This window comes from Oryctolagus cuniculus, chromosome 2 (genome assembly GCF_964237555.1).
Source record: "Oryctolagus cuniculus chromosome 2, mOryCun1.1, whole genome shotgun sequence".
Classification (NCBI taxonomy): Eukaryota; Metazoa; Chordata; class Mammalia; order Lagomorpha; family Leporidae; genus Oryctolagus; species Oryctolagus cuniculus.
Window position 1 is genome coordinate 178,917,718 of NC_091433.1, and position 23,250 is coordinate 178,940,967.

Consider the following 23,250-nt stretch of genomic DNA (forward strand, 5'->3'; position numbering starts at 1 on the left):
ACGGCAAAGTCACTTCCAGGTTTGATCATGGGCCATGGTGCTACCCGCCCCAGAGTCATGGAAATCAAACAGGGGCACTTCAGAATGCTCATGGAGCACTGGAATTGAAAGTGTGGGTTTCTTTTGCTGCAGGAAAAAAAAAATTGAAATCCATGCATAGGTTTTTTTTTTCATAACATGCATTTTTTAAATGTACTATGCAAAAATTTTTTTTGCACCCAAATAAACTCATACCTTTAATTCCATTTTCCGTGAACTTTTGAATATATGACCCGCACACGCAACGCCCTTAGAAGCCCTTCTGGAAGGTGGGTTGCTCAGGATGTGCGCTGCACAACCCCAGGGGGTGCCACACGCCTCACTGTCATCATAGGCTTCTTCAGTTGTTCTGACAATTTTCTGGTAGGTGGCAGGCGAGGGTCTTTGAGAGAAGGGTCCCTTTTTGCATTTCACAGAAAGTTGCTAAATCGGCCAGGGGCGGGGGTGTTCCAAAGTCATTCACAGCTGAGTGGGGGAGACAGACATGAAAATAGACCCTCAAGATGCTCGGAGGGGAAGAAGGCTGAGCGAAGTGTGCACGCAGAGGCTCGGGTTAGCTGAGGAGAGGGCTCGCTCTGCCACACAGAGGCTGTGCCTCAGCTTCCCACCAGGAAACGGCGCCTCCGAGAGCCAGGCCTCGCTCCCGGGCCCTCCCTCGGCCGCCACCGCACACAGAGGTGGCCCTGAGAGGCCTCGGAATGCCAGGGTCCCCTCCCTCAGCCCTCCATGCTGCTGCAGGAAAGAGAGGCGAACCCAGGAAAAACACGCAGGAAGCCTGCGGCGGGCCTGGCTTCTCACTCCCCTCTGGCGTCTGACCACAGCCCTCCCCGTGGCTCCTGGTGTCCCCTGAGGCCATTCCCTGCCCCTGCTCCCAGCCTCTGAAGAGGCCGTCAAGGCTGTGGGTGTCCAGGGGACACGTGGCCTGTTCTGGGTCCGTGGAGTGGCAGGGGCTTGTGGGGGACCCTGCGTCAGGCTGCTCGCCCCATTTCCGCTGCCTCCCCTCCAAGCAGCCACCAGCGAGGCCAGACCATCACCCCCAGACAACGGCACTGTGCTCACAGGGGCCAGGCGGGGCTCAGCTCTGACTGCCTGGGCCGTGGGGCCCAGAAAATGTTGACCGACCCCTCCCTGCCTTGGTGGGGAAGGGCAGGATCCCCGCCCCCAACAGGAAAGACGAGATGGAGGAGGGAAGGGGTGGGAGTGATGGGTGAGAGGAGGGGCAAGGGCTGGAGAGAGGGAGCGTTCAGAGCCTGGGTCCTGAGGGTCTGAGGCTCCATCAGCCTTTTCAGGCTCTGGTCAGGTTTGGGCTGTTTAGGCCTGGATGCCGCCAGGCAGGTGAGAGGCCGGGGAGAACGGGTCCCAGCCTTCGCTTTCTCACTCCTGTGGAGACTCAGGAGCCTGGAAGGCCCGGGAGGCAGGATACCCACCTGGGGAGGAGGGGCTGCCGGCCAGGCCTGTAGCTCTGCACAGAGACTTTCCGGCGGCCCCGGCCTCCCTCCCGGAGGGGGCTGGAGACTCTTTCCTGCTCTGCTGAGTTCCTTCAAAGATATCAGCACATGGCTAATCTTCCTCCCGTTCAGAAATGCAGAGTAATTTGCCCGAATGGGGATTTCTGCATATTTATACTAATGTCTGTGTTTAAAGCTTATGAGACAGGGAATTGCTGAGAGATGTCCATTAGCAATATATACAGACTGCAATTATTTCTTTATGGTGTGTGGTTTGACTGCAGAATATTTTATTTCAATGGAAGTAGTGGGCTTTGCCTACTGTGTTTTCTTATGTGCCCCAAGAAATCAATAAGAAGGGAAAAGAAGTGAGAAGAGGCGGGAATGAAAGGAGTGTGACCTTTTAGGAATCTTAGCGCTTTGAATAGTCTACGCTGGGGACTGTGTCCATCCTCGGAATCTAAATGAACGCCTGCAAGCGGGGGGAATTCAGTGCATTTATGGGAGTGGATGGAAACCCGTGACCCTTCCTACGGACAGAGGCACAGCTCTGTGTCCAGCGGGGCCAGACGAGCTGGCAGGGACAAGAGGAAAAGGGAACGAGGGGTGTCCACAGAGGACCCCCTTCTGGCCCCCACCCACGGTGCCGCTTTTGCATGCCAGGACAGGGGTGGCCTTGGTCAGCAGTGAGATGTGCCTCAACTCCAAGCTTTCTGGAATTGGCATGGATTCTGGTGGAAACCAAGCCTTTTCCTGTCGGGGAACGGGCGAGGGGTGGGGGTGGGGGGCTGGGACGCCTGCCTGGAGCAGGGAGGCCAGGCCTTTGCTGGGCAGTTTCAGCCTAAGAGTGTCTGGCAGGAAGCTGGGAGACGCTTTCCCTCTGAAAGTTCCCACGAGCTAACCCCAGCTCCCCGCACCCTCACCCGCTCTGCCCGGCTTCTCCGCTGACTTCCCTGTCTCTTCTGCAAAGAGCTGGAAGCAGACGAGCCCTAAGGGGGCTCTTCTGCCCCAGGGGCACCTGTCTCGAGGGCAAGGCCAGGATGGGGGTGGAGTGGGGATGCAAATGATGACATCAGACTGTGCGACAGAGACATGCCCGTGACACTCCTCACACCCGCTCCTGAGGGCTCACGCCCTGCCCCTGTGCCTCCCCTCATGTCCTGCCATCCTCCGGGCTGGCCCTCCACTGTGGGGTCTCGGCTGCACGGGACCCCGGCTGGGCCTCCTCAGGGCAGGTTTGCGTCTGCCGGTGACATTCCCTCGGCGGCGGGAAGGCAGTATTCCTTTCCGGCCCCAAAATAGTTCCCTGAAGTTGACGCCGGCTTCTCCCTGCCTTCTCGCACAGGAATCTCTTCCAGCAGGCGCTGGGGTCCAGAAGCGGGCCAGATGGTCCCTTTCCTTTTATAACACGGCCGGGCTTGTGAAGGAAGAGCTATCAACACAAGTTTGTCTTCAGCAGATGTTCTGTGGGCACAACAGAGCCACTTTGTGCTCAGAAGCAACTGTGAGTGGCGGTGAGTGGGGACGAGGCTGGGACTGGGCAGAGCCATGGCGTATTCAGGGGATGCTGGGGCCACAGTGTGGTGGCCGCTGTTCTGGATGCAGCCGGCCCTAGCGTCTCTGCTTAGCCAGTGCCCGATCCACAGCCCTTCCTGGTAACACTGGGCCAGCGCTCGTCCCTGAGCCCTGGGCCCCTGGCACGGCTCTCCCTGCGCATGGCTGTTCTGACATGCTGGTGGGCTGGCTGTGTTCCTGTGCCTCCGTCAGCAGGCTGAGCTCTGGCTGTTGCTCTTCGGGTATCTGTGAACCCCAGGTCTCCCTTTCTCCCTGATCACCAGCTTGTCCGCTTGGGTTGCGCGAGGACTTTGCTGAGGACAAGAGTGGCTGGCCAGACAGGACATCTGTTGAGCTTTTAGGACACCAAAGGCTGTGTAGGGCGTCGGTGGGACGCTGGGTCCCCCAGCTGGGTGCTGGTGGCTTCCCATCCATTGGTGACCGAGACAGGAGGCATCGGTTCTAAATGGCTTCTAAATGGGTATGCTGGTGTTTGGTAGATTCCAGGAATTCCATCCATGTGAAAGGGAATACGCTCAATTAATAGACCTCATTAACTTCAAAGATGTATCTATCACTGCACGGAATTGGCTCCTTCGTGGGAAGACTGGCTCCGTTAACTTCACGGCATTGGCAACACTGCATGGGGATGCAGCCGCAGGGAACACTCCCCAGGGCCAGCTGCCTCCCAAGCTGCGATGGCCTCCGTGGTGGCCAGGGCTCTGTGCGTCTTTCCCTTGTGGATTTGCCTTGGGAATTACATCCACCCACTCACCTGCCTGTGTGTCCATCCATCTGTCCATCCATCTATCTGTCTGTCCATCCATCCATCCATCCCACACCACTTTGGAAGATAAAGAATGAACGCAAGAGTCACCAGTTTATATTGAGGGACATCATACACACGCCTAAGATACAACACAGGCACTGGGGTCTTGCTTATCCTTAGCCCAGACACGCCCAGCGGCAAGCGGGGAGCCTCAAGCTGTGGCACGGGGAAGGCTATGACATTGAGCTTGGTTCTCACTCCAGCACCTACGCCTGGGCAGTGTCAAGGAAGACAGAAATGCCGGCGAATACTGTAAACCGAGGGTGCTCACAGAGCGTCCTCTCCCCATCTGTGCCAAGGGTGCACCAGCCAGCTTGCCCGGAATGGGACTCCCCGACCCACAGCCCGAGATCAGCCAGCAGGGTCAGCATTGTTACCCCCAGTACCGGGGGAAGCCACACATCTACTTCTCTGCTTTCTGGGACCAGTGACAGTAAACCAGGAATCCTGAAGGTAACGAACGTCTCTTTATAGAAGAGACTGAAAATACAGGAATTATTTTTGGATCAATTAGAATTTCTGAAACCTGCCTGTGCAGACGGCCAGATGGACCCAGAGGCTTCAGAATTGCCACACGGAATTCCTAAGCTTAGGGGCCTCTGAGGTCCTTGGCGACAGGTTCTATTTTGGATCTGAACGGAGGGCGAGGCCTACCAGGCACACTGATAGGGCCAGGGTGGCTGCCTCCTGAGGGCACTCGGGACTCCGGCGGGCGGGCATGGCCGACTGCTAAAGGAATTCACTCTCCCAGGAAGGCACTGGGCTCTTTAAGTGGACCCCAACTCCCTGAAATAGTGGAAGGGCAGCTTCCTAAGATGACCCTCGGTCGTGGATGCTCACCTAGTGCTTGCAGGGACGCCAGCGAGGGCACAGCTCTGCTCAGGAGGGGTACAGGGCAGGTGTCTCTAGAGAGGCCCCAGACATGAGATGACTCCGCCCCTGTCCCCTTTCCCTCTCCTCTGGTGGTCACGTGTCACTCTGGAGCCAAGGCTGACCTTGCCCGTGGGGAGCCAGGTGTGACTGGGGCCCTGGGTCAGGGGTGTGTGCCTGTCTTGTCCCTGTGCTTCCTTCCGGTCAGGGCTGGTGGAGCTGATGGCTGCACTGCTCTGAGCCCCAGGGGCAGGCCACGCCCCGCCCTGCTGTGCAGTTCTCAGTCCCTGAGAGGTGAGAAGGCTCCAGGGTGGAGAACTCACACGGGGCTTCCCAGGGGAGCAGCTGGTTTCTCAGTGGGCTTTCTAGCCACAGTTTCTGGGGGTCATGTGATGTTGTAATGATGGATCTCAGGTTCCCTGTGCCAGGCCTGCTCACGTCCTGCTCTGACAGCTACCACGGGGCAGGGGTGGGGAGGGAGGGGGCGACAGGAGGAGACTCTCACCAGCAGGTGCGGATGGGAGCTGCTCGGGGGAGAGCACTGCTGGGGTGTGGGGTGGGGCTCGCTGGGCGGAGTCACACCCAAAGTAATTCCTAAAACCGCAGGCCAAGGTGACTTGTTCTTAAGGCCAAGGCTTTATAGGGGCAGAAAGGCATTGGAATGACCCAAGGGGCTGGGGGTTGGGGTTGGGGGTGGGGGCTGAGCTGGGGGCTCTATGAAAAGGAAGGATCAACAGTCTCCACTCTGATGAGAAGAAGAGGCCGGCCTAGTGGCGGCCGGACCCTGGAGACACTGTTTTATTCTTTTCATTTGCAGGAATGTGTGTTCTAAGCAAATATGCCACAATCATTACAGCAACATCCGAATATCTGCAACGCGATGCTCAGGACCAAGGAGGTTCTGTCCTCTCTCCCTGAGCCACCTGGCCTGTCACCTGGTGTCCTTTTAAGAGACACTTGACGAGCTGGAGCGCAGCCAGGGAGGACGTGCCGTGGTGAAGGGACCCTCCACGGGGCCGGCCAGCAGCTGAGGTCGCTGGAGCTCTGTGGGCTGCAGCAAAGGAGACTCTGCATCTTCAGAGACCTGAAGGGCTGTCATGTACAACAGGACCCAGCTTTGCTCTGGCTGGCCCCAGAGGGCAGGGCCCTGGCAGCGAGGGGAAGACAGCTCCTGACCATTCGACAGGACAACTGCTCAGTGCTGCTGGCTCCTGCTGGCTCCCAGAGTCTTGCTTCCACCAGATGATAACTTCTGAGACCCTTTGCAGCATGAAGGGTCTATGGAAATAAACCGTGAGCCTTAAAGAGGTGGGACGCTAATAATAGAAAATATGATCGGTGCTCAGCTAACAGGGAGCAGGGTGGGCGGCTCGAAGTACACCATGGTGGAAATGGCTGGAGTGCCAGGAACCGAGCCACTGACAGCATCCACTGGTAAAGCTGTACCTTGCTTGTCGCCACACGTAGCTGTGCCTGTGGCAGGGGCCACCCTTTTCACGTAGGACGTGCAGATGGTTAGGGACTGAACCTTGAACCGCAGCCCCCCCCCACCCCAAATCCTGTATTGGAGCCCTGTGGCCCTGTGTGGCTGTGCTTAAAGAAAGAACCTCTAAGGAGGGAATGGTTACGGGAAGTCGTAAGCGGGGCCCTCATCCAGCGATAGGAACCGATATAAGAACAGGAGGAGACAGCAGGGACGCAAGGGTCCAGAAGAGAGGCCGCGGGGAGACGCGGCGAGAGGTCGGCTGTCTCCAAGCCAAGAGAAGGCCCCAGCAAGTGGCCCTGCTGGAACCTCCTTCTCGCACTCCAGAGCCGTGAGAAAAGAAGCGCCTGTTGTTTAAGCCACCCGGCCTGTGTGCTTTGTGGTGGTGTCGGCCCTCGCAGAGTGACCCGCAGAAGTCGGCGCAGAACTGGACCGTGCTTGCCTTGTGTGTGGCCTGAGACCCTGAGCAGTGACAGCCCGAGAGGTCACGTGGAAGAGGAGTGGAAGAGGCGCTGGGAGGCCGGCGGCCCCCCAGGGCTGTGCGTGGCCATCTCCCAGGCTGCTGGGGCAGCTGGGGACTGACGGGCAATTGCTTGGTGCGTTCTGAAAAGGCTCCAGCTCCCCTTTGCTTTCTTTTTCAAAGAAGAGAGTTACACCGAGAAAACAGGCAATGACAACTATTTCAATAGACGGCAACCTTTTGGCCATTTTTTCTTCAAGCAATTTACACAGTGTTTTGTGTTCCTAAAATACAAGCCTTGGATTATTTTTACCTCTTACATTTCTAGAACAGTGCGGGTGATCCTGATCGGGATGTAATTTCAACAGAGTTGTTGCTCATTAAACCAGCTTTGGGCTCCATTCTCTCCAATTTTGTTTCATGATTTGGGGTACCGCGACGGCCTCCCCTGCCCCAACAAGCAGCAGGCACAGCACCTCTGTGCTCGGTGATCTTTCTCCCAAAGCTCCTTGCCAAACTCTGTGAGTCTCTAGGGGTCTGCCTCACCCAGCACACTCCTCCTGGCAAAGACAGCAGATGCCGGGTGCTGGAACAGTGGGTGCGCGGCAGGCACTTTGCTATGAGCGCTCACCAGGACAGAGAAAGGCGCACAGGGCTTTCTTCTATGTGCACCTGGCTTCCCGGCCAGGGCTGATGGTGCCCAGGTGCCTCCCACCCGGCTCAAAGCTGCTGAAGACCAACAAAGTCCTTCCCTTTTGCAATGGCCACGATGGCCTTGGAGACTGAAGGACTCTTGCCCAAGCCCAGGGTCACTCACTGGAGAGGTAGAGAAGTCAGCAGTGCAGGCCGAGCAGGTGTGTGTGCCCAGAGTTCAGAGAAGGGGATTGCTTGGGCCCAGAGGCTTAAATCGCTGGCTGATCCGTCTCCAATCAGTGCAGGCGAACCATTTGAGTGGACACGCAGCTCCATGGCGGATGAATCAGCTGGAACCAATTACAGCTCCGTGTGCTGGCCCCTCTCTCCAGCGTTCTTCTCTGACGCTTTTGCAGAGCCGCCGGGCTTCTCTCGCCTCTCGCTGGTATCTTGGCTCTGCCTTTCAAGCCACCTTCCGCATCGCCCTCTCTTTTCTCCAGTCCTGCGGTTTAATCGCCGGAACTTCCTGGTCTCCCCGGATGCAATGCAGACTCCTCCAGGGCGGGCACCCAGCTTTCTCCCGGGGCCTGGCCCCGTAGCTGGAGCACTGGGCATCCCATGTAGTCCTCTTGTTCAGCAAAGGAAAAGACTGGTATGAGGCGTGCAGCCTATCTTTACCTGGCTCACTGGAGAAGCTAAGCACAGGCACTGCACACAGTAGGTGTCTAAGACTATACACGTCAGCTGCTTAATAAAGCGAGGTAACAAGGCTTTAGCCCCCACTAGGCCTCCGAGTGTCACTGACCTTGAACCCTTGCATGACACCCTGCTGGCCGCTGGCTGCTCCGGCCTGTGGCTCCCGAGAGAAGACAGGGCTTGGGATAAGGGCAGCTGGCTTCTGCCACTGGTCAGCACCACTTCCTGAAGCCCCCAGAAAGGAACCATGCCCGTCCCCCGTTTCTCCTGTCTGCGGAGCCCTCTCCTCCCCTTCAGCGTCTTGACTCCCGTGGCCCTGTCTGTCCGACAGCGGGGGCCGGAGCAGGAAAGCTGGCCTGGAAGGGGCTCAGCCGAGGGCTGGAGCTGCAGGTCCATCTGCTCCTCCAGCCCGGTGCGGACGTGGCCCACGGTGCCTCGATCTGCCTGCGCCCTGCCCAGCTGGCTGGGGTGGCCTGGGGTCACCTGCTGCACGGGGGATGACACTGTCTCTGGGTGGGCTGGCTGCCTTTGCTGTGTCTTTCCGCTTGCCTGGTTCACTCATAGTCAAATGATCTGTTAACAAAAGCGTTAAGCCCTGGACAACCCTCCAATTAAGGAGGAACAAATCCCCTAGGACACGGCCCCGGGCAGGGGAGGAGGGCTGTCTGAGCAGGCTGGGGCAGGCACTGTGCAGAGTCCACAGGCCTGAGACGCAGGTTTCCCGGGGGGAGGCGTGTGGGGAAGGTGTGGGGGCTGGAGAGGAGATCGGGGTAGGGGTGGGACGGTGGGTTTGCTTCCAGATCTGTGCTGGGAGCCGTCCACTTGGATTGGGGAGATTATTGTGGACAGCTTTGCTGTAAAAGCAGTGCTGGCTCTGAGCCACAGGTGCACCAGCCCTGGTCTCTTCCCCAGGATTCTTCAGGACCCGTGGCCGATTCGGTGGCAGTAACAGCGGCAGGCAGTGCCAGGCGGTGTGCGGAGACTGTACGTGTATCATCGCACCCTCAGCGCAGGTCTCTGAAGTTGGTACCGTGAGCTCTGTGTTATGGAGGTAGAGATGGAGGCTTGGGGACACCAGTTCCCAGCACGAGCTCACGGGGAGCTGACTCCTACCTCGGCACAGGACTGCCACCCCACTGTGTCTGTGTCCTTGGCATCCGGTGTCAGGCTGAACACCACAGGATGTGAGAGCACTCCTGGAATTAGGGCGAAAGTCTTAGCTCCTGCCTGCTTCCTTCCAACGGCGGCCATGGTGGAAGACGGCAAAATGTTATCGTGGGAGAGGGGGGCAGGGAGAGGCGATTTTCTTCTGTTCAAACAGCCCCCTGGATCAGGCGTTTCAGATGAAAGCTCTGGATGGCGAGCCGGCCTTCGGCTTTGTCCCTTTAAGCTGGGCCCTGAAAGGTCGTGAGCACTGTGCGGTGGCCAGGAGTGAAATGACAACCGCAAGCCCTGGGATAGAGATGGCTGCGTGCCAGGCGCTGCTCTCCGGGCTTGACATCACATAACCCAATGCTCGCAGCTGTGAGAAGCAGGTGCCATTGTTACCGCCCTTTGTCAATGAGGGAACTGAGGTTCCCGGTCCCGACGCTCCGGGGCAGGTATTGTGGGAGAGGTGTGAGCGCGGTGGGTGGGTGGGCTCTGCATAGACGACCTCCCAGAGGTGGGGGAGAGGCATGGGGGTGGGAGTAGCCACGGGAAGAAGTCTCCCACAGGCGCTTTCTGTGCCAGACGCCGGGATCCCTGAATGCCGACCTGCCATGGCCACGAGGGTGGAAGGGGAAGTCCCAGGAGCTCCCAACCCAGTGCTTTGTGCCTTCAGACATTGACTGTTTCCTGTGCATCTGTTGGTGCCGGGCACAGGCTTGGTTGCTGCTGACGGTTGGGTGGGAACTGCAGGGACTCCTTGCCCGTTGCATGCCGGGGGTGCACAGCCTAGCTGCGTAAGGACACAGAGCAGGCAGACTGGGCACCCAAGGCTGGGGGCGGCGACGGGGCAGGCTGCAGAGGAAGGCAGGCAGGGGCCAGGTGCCGAGGCACCGTTAGAGGAGCTCCACGGGGCGTGGCAGGGATAGTCTGGGGTTTTAGAAAAGGCCACCTGGCTGCCCCTGAGAGCGCGGGCTGGAGGGGATGTGCTGTGGGCAGATCAGGGATAACGCTGGCCTTGAGTGTGGGTGGATCCTAGGCGGACTCCTGATGGTGGTTCTGAGATGCAGACAAGGATGGAGCAGGTGTGGGGAGAGAGGATTTTGGCTTGGGCAGCACCCCGTGCCTCTGGCCTAACCATGTGCGGCCACACCACCGTCTCCTGCATTCCGATCTTCTTCCAGAAGGTTTTTGCTGAGGTTACAGAAGGAACAGGGTGCCCTGGACCTGTCAGAGCGGGGGGAGATTTGTGCTGGGCTCCGGGCCTGGGAGGCGCAGCCCTCGGTCTGCCTGCCGGACCGTGATGCATCCCACCTGCCATGAAGTTCTCAGGCCCTGAACCCTGCACGGGGGTGCAGCCTGGTCCCCCCGTCTTTCTCCAGCTCCACTCCGCTGAGCTCTCCAAAGCTGGCTCGACATCAGCAGAAAACGGCGGGCTGGTTTTGGATGCGAAGCAGACGCGGTGCCATGTATGGCCATGTCCACAACAGCATCTGGTCTAGGAGCCCCATTGTAGAGATGAGGAGAGGGAGGCCGGGGTGGGGGTGGGGAGCCTTGCCCTACCCACACGGCTGCTCCCCACACCTCAACAAGACCCCACCTCCTGTAGAGACGTGGGGTAGCTGCTGCCCCAGCAGATGGGAAAGGCTGAGATGTGGAACCACAGAAGGGCCGGGGACACAGCTCAGGGCATCGGGGCTGGGAGGCCACACCCAGTAGGTGGAGCCTCCCTGCCCCTCCCCCTAAGCCTACAAAATGTAGAAGAGACACATCTCCCCAGTCGGAGTTTTGTTCCAGGGCAACCTGGCTTCCCCAGACCTGCAGGCGAACACCTCGCATGCTTCCGGTCACTCTCTGCACCACTAAAAACCCTATGCGGAGGAGGGCGGGGCTAGAAATTACTACAGCCTGTGCCTGCACCTGGGCCGGGCGCTCTGACACGAGGAACACGCAGCCAGGCTCCTGTGGGCCAGGGCCAGGGACGCTGGACTTCAGGTCTCACGGAGGCCTGGGCGTGGCCATACTTGCCCCTCTGGATTAGCTCAGGGGTTCGTGTCCAAAGACGAGGCAGATGTCTCGAGTATTTTACAACGGAATCCCACAAGCCACTAATTCTGTTTTCCTCTCTTATCACTTTGCACACACGAAATCTACTTTTAATTAGCTTTCAACGGGTAAGCTAAAAAAGAAAGAAAACCCCACAGCTTGTTCCCGCCCCCAAACCATTCTTAGAGACAGAGAGACTTAGCTCGCAGGCTTCTTAAGAAATCTATATGTGCGCAATGCATTTAAATAACGCTCATTAGTGCGAACCGCACGCAAGCCGCCTTCGCTAGTCACCCAGAGAGACGATCTTGACCTCCTGCAAATCAAAAAGCGTTCACACACCGCCTTTAGGTTTCAACTGGTTAAGTTTTAAATTAAAGTCCCAGTGCCCTTTTTTTGGGGTGGGGGGAGAAGCCAGACTAATAAGAACTCTGGCTGAAATTTTAGCTCAGTCGATTGGAAGATAATTACAAGAAACAAAATGTGAAATTTTAAATCGGGGCACTAATGAAGTCTAAAAATATCAGTGGCCCAGCCCTCTGCCTGGCAAGACCTGTTCTTCTTGGAGGGGGTCTCTCCGTAATTACTCAACCCCGGGAGAGGCCAGCTTGTCACCTCAGACAATGGCAGGGAAATCTTGGGGCTTTAATGAGCTAGATCGCAAGTTGTGTTCTGCGGTAGATCTGATTAGAATACCGGGCAAGCTTTCAAACGGAAGGGAGGAAAGGAAAGTTCCTTCTCTCTCTCTCTCTCTCTCTCTCTTTTCCAGTGGAGTTCTGACTTGTGTTGCTGCATCACGCAGGGCCTCCTGCTCCTGCCTGGAGCCAGCTGTCTGTCACTTACGAGTGTGAAATCAATTGGGCTTCGGAGATGTAAGATCCCTAGTGGCAGAATTAAGAGTGACCCAGATGCAAACCCACGCGGTCCTATCAGGAATGTGACTGTCGCCTGGTGAGTTTCAAAGATCTGGTTTCAAAATTTGAGTTTCTGATTTTTAAAACAATCTGGGTGTCTGACATTAGATCTGACAAATTTAAGACTAGAAATGAAAGGAAAAATCACTTAAATAAGAAAAGAAAAAAAGTCACCCCAAACCCACCCTGCTTGCGCCGGGAGATGTTAGCGGGTGTTCCTGTTGCTGTCTTCCCATGAACATCGCCGACAAGGCCGAGAATAGAAAAGTGAGTTAAACGCGACTTCTGGGGAGGCGGCTGGCTCACTGGCCACCTAGGGAAATTGGCGTGGAGACGGGTCAGGGCTGTCCCCGGCCAAAGCTGGGCGTGCCATTAGGCGGGGCCTAGCACTTGCTAGGTCTAAGCCTCCTGGCCCTCACCTGGTGCTAGGTCCCACCCGGATCCCCCCTTCCCCTCCCCTCCTGTCTGTGGGCCGGGGCCACCACGGAGGGTGTTTCATGCCCTCCGGCCCTGCATGGACGTTGATGTCGCAGGAGCAGCTCTGCAGTGGGCCCCTGAGCCCTGCGGTCCCAGACGGGGGCCTGGCCCTGCCACCTGTGTCTTCCTGAGCTCATGGCGTTGGGGCTTGCACCTGCAGCTTTGGTGAGGCAGGTGGGTTGCAGCTGGGGGCCCAGCGAGGGCCCCTCAGACATGGTACAAAGTCCTTCACAAGCAGGCTGCCAGCTGTGGCCGGAGGGCCTGCATTCAGACCGACTGACATCTCCCCCACTAACAGCTTCTTGTGCTGCTCGTGTGACCTTGCGGCTTTAAATCACCCTCAGGGTGGGTGCAATCCTGCACCCAGAGCTGGCTGGGGAAGGGGCTGAGCACCCAGGGGGACTCAGGCCATCTCCAGGAGACCCCCGCTATCTCCCCGAGCCCCAGGCCAATCAACACGTATGTGAAACCCCCATCCAGCGGGCACCCCCAATGCACAGACAGCAATGCCTTAAAAACCCAGGATTCTTCCTCATAGCCAGTGTCCCGCTCGGGCGCTCCGCCTGCTCTCCTCTTGGACCAGACGCTTTTCTGTCAGATAAGAGTTTCTGCCTCTTTGCAAACGGTCTCCCGGCTTTTTATCTCTATACAAAGCTGAGGAAAAGAGCCCACGAAACTTGCTCCTGCAACGGCCTCCCTGCCACAACTGGTAACCCGGAGCCCCCAACCATGAACTCCAGGGGTGTCGGGGTCACTTCCTTTTTGCACAGAACAAGTCCTTCTCCTGGTTGCATGCCTGGAACTCGGCCAGCCAGCCAGACCTTTTCTCAGCTCTGGGAAGCTCCCCAAGGAGCGGGGAGGTCAGGGCCACCCACCCAGTGCCTTGCGACTGCCTTCGTCACAGCCTAGGAGGGGACAGGTGGCCCCCCCACTGCCTTGTGTGTCGAAGTTGGTGGCTGATGAGCTAGAAGTTTGTGTGTGTGTGTGTGCATGTGCACTTGTACTTGTTTTAAAGGGAGAGGGAGCTTAACTAAAACAATTCCAAAAAAAATCAATTTAGTCAATTTTTTTTTTTTTGCACAGAAAGATCCCAAACAATTCTAGTTGACTAGAATTTTGATGTAATTTCCTATACTTTTGTCATTTAAAATCAGAGCTTGATTTCTAAAACCAAGGCAGTTGGGGCTCCACTGGACTGGGATGAAACCCCACAGGGATCTCAGTGTGAGCTTTGCTGCTGGGGGCTTGACAAGGCCTGGACATGGCGTGAGAGGATGGAGACAGAGACTCCTGCAGGCAGGCAGGAAGGCTGTGGCCGGCTGGCTTCGCTGCCCTGCTACCACCTCCCCCGAGAAGCTGTGCCCAGCTACAGGACCTTTCTGGGGCTGCGCCCTCTCCCCTTCCACAGGAGGTCCAGGGGATGCTCCCACCTCCTCTGCCTGTGCAGACCCTGCTTGCCTGGGGTGCTAAGTGGGTCAGACAAACCTGGAAACCCCACACCCATGGGCCCTGGTCCTCCACCTGCTAATGGACACCAAGAGTGAGTACCTGGGGGCACCCTAACCCTGAGCCTGACTCTGGAGGGTTTGTGCCTGCACCCAAGACCTGGGTGCACCTGCCCCAGACTGTGTTCTTAAGGGTTTTCCTTTGGGCTCCCCCGGGGCTGGCTCATTGAAAGCGAGGCTGGGGGTGCTCCTTCCCAGAGTCTCCTCAGCCAGCCTGGGGTCCTTGGAACAAAATGTTCAAGCGGCTCAGGGTGGCTGGGACTGTCTCCTGGGCTGTGCTAAATGCCCTGGTGCTGGCTGCTCTTGTTCCCTGGCCCTGGGACGACACTGTCCCAGGGCGTGGCACAGAGAGTTCACGCTCTGAGTGTATATGTGGGTGCAGAATGGAGAAGGCCATCATGGCACTGTCCTGTGGCGTCCCAGAGGGAGGTTGGCCTTGGGTGAGAGGCGAGAGGGCCCCAGTGCTCAGCTGGAGGGCACAGGCCTGTGGACTTTGCAGGTTCTCCCTTCCTTCCCCTCGCGGCTCCCTCTTCTTGCCCGGGCCCGTATTCCCACCTTCCACAAGCCGCCCTCCTCTTCCCTCCTCTGCCCCCTCTGTGTGAGGCCAGGCTGTCCCCGGCAGGGGATGGCCCTGCTGCAGCCTTGGGGTTGGGCGAGGCCGGTGGAGGGGCCGGGCGCAGCACGTGCCTGTCCTTGCATAACTGGGTGGGGAGGCGCGGAGGCGGGCAGCAGGTCTTACCTTTGGGGTGCCCCGGGTCGGTGAACTCATACTTCCCCACGCCAATGGTGCGCAGCATCTGCAGCCCGTGGGCCGAGTCGGCGGTGGGAGGCCCATTGGTGGCGGGGGCACCGCTGGGAAGAGTGGCAGACGGCTGGGCCGGCGGCGGGGGTGGCAGCAGGGGCCCTGCCATGTGGCCATTGCCCACAGCAGCAGGTCCTGGGCGTGCCAGCTGGCCCACACCGGGCAGTGTAGACACGGCCAGGGGCTGAGGGCTGGCGTACAGGGCCTGGGCAGGCATGTTGACCACCACACTGCTCAGCGGCTGGGAGGGCGGCTGCGGGAGTGAGTAGTGGCCCGGCATCAGCGGGAGCTGGGGCCCCACGTGGGGAGGCAGTGAGGGGGTCACCCCGATGACCGGGGCCTGGACGTTCACGGCCGGGCTGAAGGTAGGAGGCTGGGCCACTCCATAGGAGTGTGCAATCAGGGCGGGCTGGCTCCCGGCGGCTACCGTGGTCACCCATGGCCCTGTGCCTGCAAGGGAGGTAGAAGAAACAGCAACCTCTGGTTACATGGTCACTCAACAAACACCAACTTCCACAGGCCCTGGGCTGGGTGCTGGGGTCTCAGAGGTGGACCAAGACGTTTGCATGGAGGAAGTCACGGCCCAGGAATGTGTGACTAGGGTGGCCCAGGACATGCGCCTTAAGGGGATCAGGACGGATGGTCAGAGGGCTAGCAGGAGGAAGTGACATCTGCCTGGTAGAGATGAGAGGCAACAGAATGGGGGAGAAAGAGCACAGACCTTCAAAGAGAACTGGGTCCTAATCTCAACTCTGCCGCTTGCTAGCTATGGGCACGGACCAGCTGCCTGTCTTCCCTTGAGGCTCAGTGTTCTCATCTGCTCAATGGGGCCAGCAACACCTCTCCCCCTTGGGCTACTGGGAAGAAGGAGATAAGGAAAAAGTGAGAAGCAATACCGCAGCAGAGACCCACTGCAGGCAGCTGGGGACCGAGCCCCGTGCGGAGACGCGGGTGTTGCTGGGGCTGCGTGGAAGAGCGCTGGAGCCTGGACCAGTGCGTGTGCCCTGCCCTGAGAAAGGCGAGCCTGGGGCAAGGCGGCCATGCTGGGGCCTGCACAAACCGGGCAGGGCCAGCCCTGGGGGCAGCATGAGACCCTGTTTGACCCTTAGGGGAATCTGGGTGGAGCAAGGGGGTGCAGACACCCTGTTGAGACCTGACACGAGACCTGGACAGCTTCCCCCAGGTCAGGTTCACAGACATGACTCGGGGGGTGATCGAAAGCCGGAGACGTGGGGTCAATGGAAGACGGCGTGGGTCTCCTCCGTATAAACAGGTCTAGTCTGAGGCTTAAACGCTGCCAAGCTTTTGTGATTCCTCTGGGGACCCTGAGGGGAGAGGGGGGCTGGGGGCTACTCAGGACCATCAGCCCTAGCTGGGGTCACGTAGCGAGATTAGAATGTGCAGCTGTGGGCAGCTGGGCAGGGAAGAGCACCGGCTTCTCCCAGAAGCCTCTCTGGAAGGTGGGCTTTGAGAGACGGGCTGTGGACTGGAGTGCTGGAAGCGACCCTTTATAATCATCCAGAGCCTCTCGCTGCCTTGCTCTCCAAAGAACTTTCCTGAGTCACAGAGAAAGGGGTGGAGATGCAGCCACTGCCCAGGGAATGACACACAGGGCCCCCAGTCCCCCAATCTGTGGGCCCAGGGGGCAGGACCTGCTGGGGAGGAGCTGGGGCACCCAGGAAGCCGGGCCCTGGGCACAGGTGCCTCTGTCTGCCCACCCCCGCTACGCACCTGGATTGTCGCTCTCCCGCATCTGTTTGGAGGGTGGCTCGTCGGTGTCCCAGGGCGTGGACTGATTGATGGGCGTCTGCCCCCACCGGATGCTGGTTGCCAGCCCCTGGGACTGATTGTCCGCTTTGGAGATGCCGGGAGCCTGCGGGAAGCAGATCGGGATGGTGAGCGCAGCCTGGTATGGACCCGCTGCCCTAGGACCTGTCCCTCAAAATAGGACTCCTTTGGCCCAAGCTTTGTCCTCGGAGCCAAGACGCCAGAGGCTGAGACCTGGCCCCATGGGGGAGTCCTGAGGAATCTGGCCAAGGGGTAGCAGCTGTGGCCTCTGCTGAGCTCCTGGCTCTGGCAATTCCAGCCCAGTGCCTCCTGGGCCCACCCACCGTCCCTGGCAGAAAGCACGCCCCTGTGCTGTGACACATGCGCCCCTGGGGCTCGGACAATCAACACACCACAGCAGCGCAAATGCTGCCGACTTAGCCCAGCACTGACGGTGCACTCAGCCCAGCTCACTGGCACCGCCCGCCTGGCCCTTTGACCAGGTGCGAGTAGTCCCACCGTCCCCCTCCTGGCCCCACTCCAGCCTCTGAGACGCAGATGTCTCTCGGAGGAGGCTGGGGGTGGGGGTGGCAGCTCAGATCCGGCCCCAGATCCAGGTGGGAGCCAGGGCTCCTGGGTGCAGGCAGGCAGGCAGCCGGTTCTCTGCCCCACGAGCTCATTAATCTATGCATTTAGATCAAGGGGAGGCATGCAGACATCAAGGTGAAAACAAACATTGGGACGGCGGCGCTGGTCTCCCCGGGTTACAGCCTTACGCTGGGAAACTCACGTTTTCTAAAAATTCTTAATGTGATGGGAGAACGCTTACATGGTAACGTTCAACAAGAAAAGCAGGCCACAGAATGATACATGTATGACTTCTGTATGTAAACATCCTCACACACGACAATACACGCAAGGGGGAAATGACCAGAGTGGGAGTAGGGATGCCACCCTCGGTGGGGGCAGGGGGATGGGACTTTTGGCTTCAGATACAGTTTCCTGTATTTGACAAAGTGTCTAGTATGCCCATTAGTTTTTTTTTTTTTTTTTTTTTTTTTGACAGGCAGAGTGACAGTGAGAGAGAGAGACAGAGAGAAAGGTCTTCCTTTTCCGTTGGTTCACCCCCAAATGGTCGCTACGGCCAGCGCGCTGCACCGATCTGAAGCCAGGAGCCAGGTGCTTCCTCCTGGTCTCCCATGGGGTGCAGTGCCCAAGCACTTGGGCCATCCTCCACTGCCTTCCTGGGCCACAGCAGAGAGCTGGACTGGAAGAGGAGCAACCGGGACAGAATCTGGCACCCCAGCTGGGACTAGAACCCGGGGTGCTGGCGCCGCAGGCAGAGGATTAGCCTAGTGAGCCGCGGCGCTGGCCACCCATTAGTTATAATAAGCAAAAAACCAAAAAACAAACAAACAAAAAAACCCTTAAAAATACATTGGAGAGGCGGGAATGGGAAACTTGGGAAGTGAGGGGTGTGGGTCCCAGAGAAGCCGCTGTGGGCAGAGGCATCGCAGTCCCCTGGCCTGAGCTGGGCCCACTGGCCTGAGGTGGGAGGGGGCAGAACCAGCTATCTAGCAGGGATAGACACAGGCCCTCAGTCCTGTGGTGGCTTCTAACTGAACCTGCCCCTGAGCTGGCTGGCGGGAGGCAGAGCGCCCTGCTGGCCCTGACTCCTGCAGGGTCTCACGGCAGGAGCAGAGCAGGGGGCACGGGCAGGAGGGGCATCACGCCAGGGCCCTGGGTGTTTTGTGCACAGTGCACACGGCACCTGCGTCAGGGCCTGCCCTGAGCCCAGTGCTTTGGGCTGCTCTGTAGCCTGGGCCTGCTTTGCAGAGGCTTTGTGTCTGGGATTAGGGCAAGGAACAAAGGCAAAGAGTGACACCTGGAGGAACAACTCAGGGGGGAGCTTCCTTATCAGAGGCTCTGCTCCCTTTCTGCCTGGGGTCAGGGGGTGCACCAGGGGGCCTTGGGATTTAGCCATGCTCACCAGTTGTCTCGGGGAATAAGAGTGTGGCTTTCCCAGCATTCCGCAAAGAGACAACCTCCCTGAGTGCCCCGGCTGAAGCTGAAGGCACCCCCCTCCGCAGATCCTGGGGGATCCAGAGGGGCGGAGGCTGCTTCCCTTGGGGTCAGAGGTGTCCAAGAGGAAGGAGCCTGGGCCGTGGCTCACCCAGGGCCCTGTTTTTGGGCAGAGTTTGATTGCTGAGACTCCAGCCCCCATCCAGCACCCCTTTGCTGCCAATCCAGAGACCCTAGCGGAGGGTGCTGCCAGGAATCCTGACGCCTCCCAGGCAGGAGGCCACCAGCCAGCCCTGCTGAGTCAGCATCCATGCCCCAGCCGCACCTGCTCAGGTAGGGAAGGTTCTGGAAACTCGCCTTGGAAAAGCTCTATTGCTGGTAGAGGCAGCTGGGGTCTCTCTTCCTCTAGTTCAGGTCCCCAGGTTCTGTACTCTAAAACTTGGGGGAGTTTCTGAACTTGAAAAATTGCGGTTTTCCCAACATTCCTGTGGCTCACTTCCTTGCTCACGTGCTCCTTAGTTAGGTTGTTTTGTGCAGCCAACAAGTATCGGGCTTGGGTTCCGGTCAGGCACCACCCAGGACACTGGGGACCCTAGTGATTGACACTCGGCCATGCCCTCCCTCAAGCTGCTACCAAACCGCGGGCTGTGCATCATACCCCAGATAGGAGCCCCGGGGGGGCGGGGCTGGGAGGAGATTAAACGGGGCTCTAACAGGCCCGCTCTTCGCCCGGGTCCTCCATGCAGATTACAGGGATGCCGAATGTTCAAGAAAGCGGTTGCACTCTGAGAAGGAAGCCGTCTCCCTTTTTTCCCTGGGAAAGATAAATAAGCTGCTCGCATTCCTCCCGTCGCAGGCACCATCAAACGCTGCCAGCAACTTGCAGTTCAGGAATTTTATTTATTGTATTAAAACAACGAGGTGAATATCGCGTCTTCCCTTCTCTGCAGAGAAATGCACACAGTGCCATGGCCTGGCCTGGAGCCCCCTCCTCCCTCCAAGGGCTCCAGGCCCAAAGTAAACCCACAGGGACCCTGGTTTCTAGAGGCTTCTGGGGGCCGTGTGTGAGTCCTGGCTCCAGCTCTGCACTTGGCCCCTGCTGGCCTTTTCCTCCCATGGGCCCTGGCCTCTCTGGAAGCTCCCCAGCCCCCTTCCCTGCGCTGAGCACCATGCTTCCTTGCCATTGGTGGGGCGGGAGCAGGGTGGGGGTGGCTGCGCACACAAGCATGGCACAAAAACCATCCAGGGAAACAGCCCAGGGCGGCGGAGGGAGGCAGGGCTGAGTGGGCCTCCCCTCCCCAGCCCACTGCCCTCCGGGACCCCAGCCCTCTGGCCTTTCCCCAGCGCTGCTGGCACGGTTTCTGTCCTGGTGACAGGATGGCACTCTGCAGACGGAGGCAGACGGGCCCCGCGGAGTGGCCCTCCCTATCTGCCCATCGCCCGGCCTGAGCGGCGTCTCTCTGCTTCCCCCTAATGAGATGCTAATGGGATGCATCATTAACGCAGCAGCTTTTTAAACCCTGAGCTCTTGTAAATCGTCAAAGGTCACATTTTCACGGCGGCTGACAGCACCCTGCTTCTTTCGGCGCCTGAAGAACACTGAAGACCCAGGTCCTTCGTGGCTCAGGCCCTCTTGGAGGCGACGGCAGAGGCGGAAGGTGCTGCTACTGGTGGGTGCTGGCACCCCCACCTCATAGTGGCCATGGAGGCCATGTGGCTGGGTGGGGGGAGCGGGGGACCCAGTGACCCACCCTCTTCTTTGGGGCAGGGCTGCAGGGCCACAGGTGGTGCACGATGCCCAGGTCTGGCAGAGGGGGTGAGGGGGTGAGGGGCTGACAGCCACCAGGGAGGCAGAGGTATGTGAACTCCCATGGGGCTCCCTGAGCTCTGCACCTGCAAATCTGCAATGGCTCAGAGAGGCTACTTTTTGCTAATTTGCTCAGGGGCAGCTCTTTATTTCTATGGTGCACAAAGATGCCATCAGCTAGCAGCGTCTGGGAGTTACGGGGCAAGGGCAGGGAGGAGGGAGAGGTGGTCTCATCTCTATTCCCTGTGTACTTACAGTCAGACAATCACATAATTAGCACCTGCCCCTGGGGCCTTGCTCCTGACACTGTCCTGGTGGCTGAGCCCCATGAGGGCAGTGGCTTCACACTGCACTAGGCCCAGTGGGTGCCCAGTGGGTGCCGGTGCTCAGGGGATGAATGAATGAATGAGCCACAATGCTGGGCACCAGGAGGGGGTCCCTCTTTCTGGGTTCAGTGAGTCAGGGAGTGCAGAGGGAATGCTTCAGGGAGAGTCCTAAGGCTGAGGCGTGCCACAATGTGGGTGTCCAGGCTGTAGGGCCCTCTGGAACTTGGGGCCCCGCCATTGCTGCCCTGGAGGCTGCTGGGCGCTGCTCAGAGGCCTTGCTGACCCAACCCACTGACCAATGAACCCAGCGGCCCCTTCCCACGTGCCTGAGTGCAGATGCAGGATGCTGAGGGGTGACTGATGCGAATGCAGTATCTCCCTGGCCTAAGGAGGTCAGAAGAAGGCGAATCAATGGAGCCTGGAGGTCAGGGGAAGCACTAGAAGAGCCGTCGCTGGCACTGGGCCACGAGAGCTAGGCAGGTTGCAGTACGGCAGACAGATTGGGGCCAAGGTCACCATCAAAGAACCCTGCAGGAACTGGCGCACTTCCAGCTCAGGCACATCCGACAGGCCGGGCTGCAGAGTCCACGTCTGGGGTCCCATGGCAGAATGCTGACGGTGGCGGCACCCGTGGTCCTCTCTGGCCAGTGAACCTGCCTCCCAGGCCAGGACCTGCTGGCTTCAACTCCTGGTCCCTGTGGTGTGGGCAGCGCTGGCAGGCACGCCTTCTGCTGAGGGTCCTGGCACAGCCTCCCCCCGCCAGCCCCACGCGTCACAGCTGGGAGCCCCCACCGGGGCTCCCAGAGCCCCCTGACCCTCACCGTGCTTTTCTCCTGTGCCTACTCAGCAGTGCTCGGCAGTGGCCAAGCACCTGCCCAGGAGAGTCTCACACCTGTGGGATGGGTCCTTGTACAGGAGGCTGCTCGTTCCCAGCGCTGTGAACCGAGTGACAGGTGTCACAGATAGGGAAAGGCACCACGCAGTCAGGAAGAAACGCAAATGGGAGGCCAGGCCAGGGAAAATGGAGACAGGGCCCATGATCCAGAGGACACTGCAGGACTGCAGGCCACAGGGCTCCTAGAACTGTGCCAGTGGAGCACTGAGCTTCCTATCAGCCCATTCCAAAAGAGAAAGAGAATGCACAGGCCTGTGACTATTGTGATGGACAGAGAATGGTAGATGCCGTGTATGACGGTCCTGGCCCTGTTCTCTTTAAGAGGACTTGCAGCTGCTGCCTCGGTTGTGTGGTTCCTCTTATCTCTCAGTCGACATGGCGGGAGCCACAGGATCATCCCGGGGAGCCTGGGCACACGCGTGTGAGACACCAGGAAAGGTTATTGTGGAGAGTCGCTAACAAGAGCGGGGGCGGGGTACAGAGTCCTCAGTGTGTGCTCTGGGACAGGTCATTGTGTGGTGCTCCTGACGCAGGAGTCCCCGTTTCCCAGGCACCACTTTGTGTTCCTCAGAGGACTGGGGGCAGCACAAGCACAGTTGGGGTCATCAGTCCAAAAATGCTAGAGTTGGCACAGTCTCTCCTGGTACACAGCCCCCCCTCTGCTGCGTGGTGGGTGCGGGGTGGCCTTGGATGACCAGCTGGGGAGCCACAGGGAGGACAGTGTGGCGGGTGATGCCGAGCCTGCCAAACTGAACTTGATCAGCAGCCTTATTGTTGTCTCAGGATGCCCAGACACGCGCACCTGATGTGGGCAGAAGCTCCTAGCGCGAAGAGTGGGCATCTGCCTGCTGTCCAGCGTGCCCCCCCCCAAGCAGGGCACTCGGACTGGGTGCAGGGCTCGGAGCGCGCTGGCCTCCAGGGCAAGCCCCAGACGGGCACTCGGTGCTTTGAAGGCACTGTATCCCCTCGGGGGACACTGAGGCCTGGCGTCTGGGATTTGTCAGATTCCAGCCCAGGGAGTCGGACCTACACAGCGAGAGGCTGTGGTGCACCCAGGAGGAGCGCCCAGTCAGCCCGTGGTCAGGATCTCCGTGGCGAAGGTGCATAGAAAGGCCCAGGGAGGGTTAGCAATGGAGGTGTCTGCACCCCTCCCAGTGCCGGGTGGCGCTGAGCAGGTGGCTCGCTGTCACCCTTGGGGGAGCACTGCCCCTCTTCACATGCAGGTTCCCAGGCCTGTGTCCCAAGCCTGGGGACCTGGGGGGCTGATGCCGCTCCCAAGATTCAGACTGGGGTAGGTTTGGGGTCTATTTTACGTGGCCGATGGGGGCCAGTTTCTTGCTGTCGCCGCTTCCGAGGACTCGTGTTCTGAGCCCAGGTTTCCAGCGGACGGAAGGACAGGTTGGTGGACACCAAGGCTCCCACATCAGTGGCCTCTGGGAAGAGGAAATGACATCTTCGGTGCCCTCGCTCGCATTCCATGGTCGCCTCTGAACTACAGCAAGATCATCGCGGTGAAATCCTCACTTGGGGC

At 58.9% G+C, this 23,250-nt stretch overlaps 1 protein-coding gene across 7 annotated transcripts in view; it reads right to left on the minus strand.

The window, feature by feature from the left end:
* KLHL29 (kelch like family member 29) overlaps positions 1-23,250 on the minus strand; it is a 283,407-nt gene that overhangs the window by 38,421 nt on the left and 221,736 nt on the right. For all 7 annotated transcript variants that reach the window (XR_007918320.2, XM_008254789.4, XM_008254788.4 and 4 more), the window contains 2 exons: positions 16,634-16,775; positions 14,840-15,352 (listed from right to left, as the gene is read on the minus strand). Coding sequence is in view for 6 of the 7 variants with exons in the window: in XM_008254789.4 (XP_008253011.1) it covers positions 14,840-15,352; positions 16,634-16,775 (655 nt within the window). In the remaining variant the exon portion in view is untranslated. The remainder of the gene's footprint in view (positions 1-14,839; positions 15,353-16,633; positions 16,776-23,250) is intronic.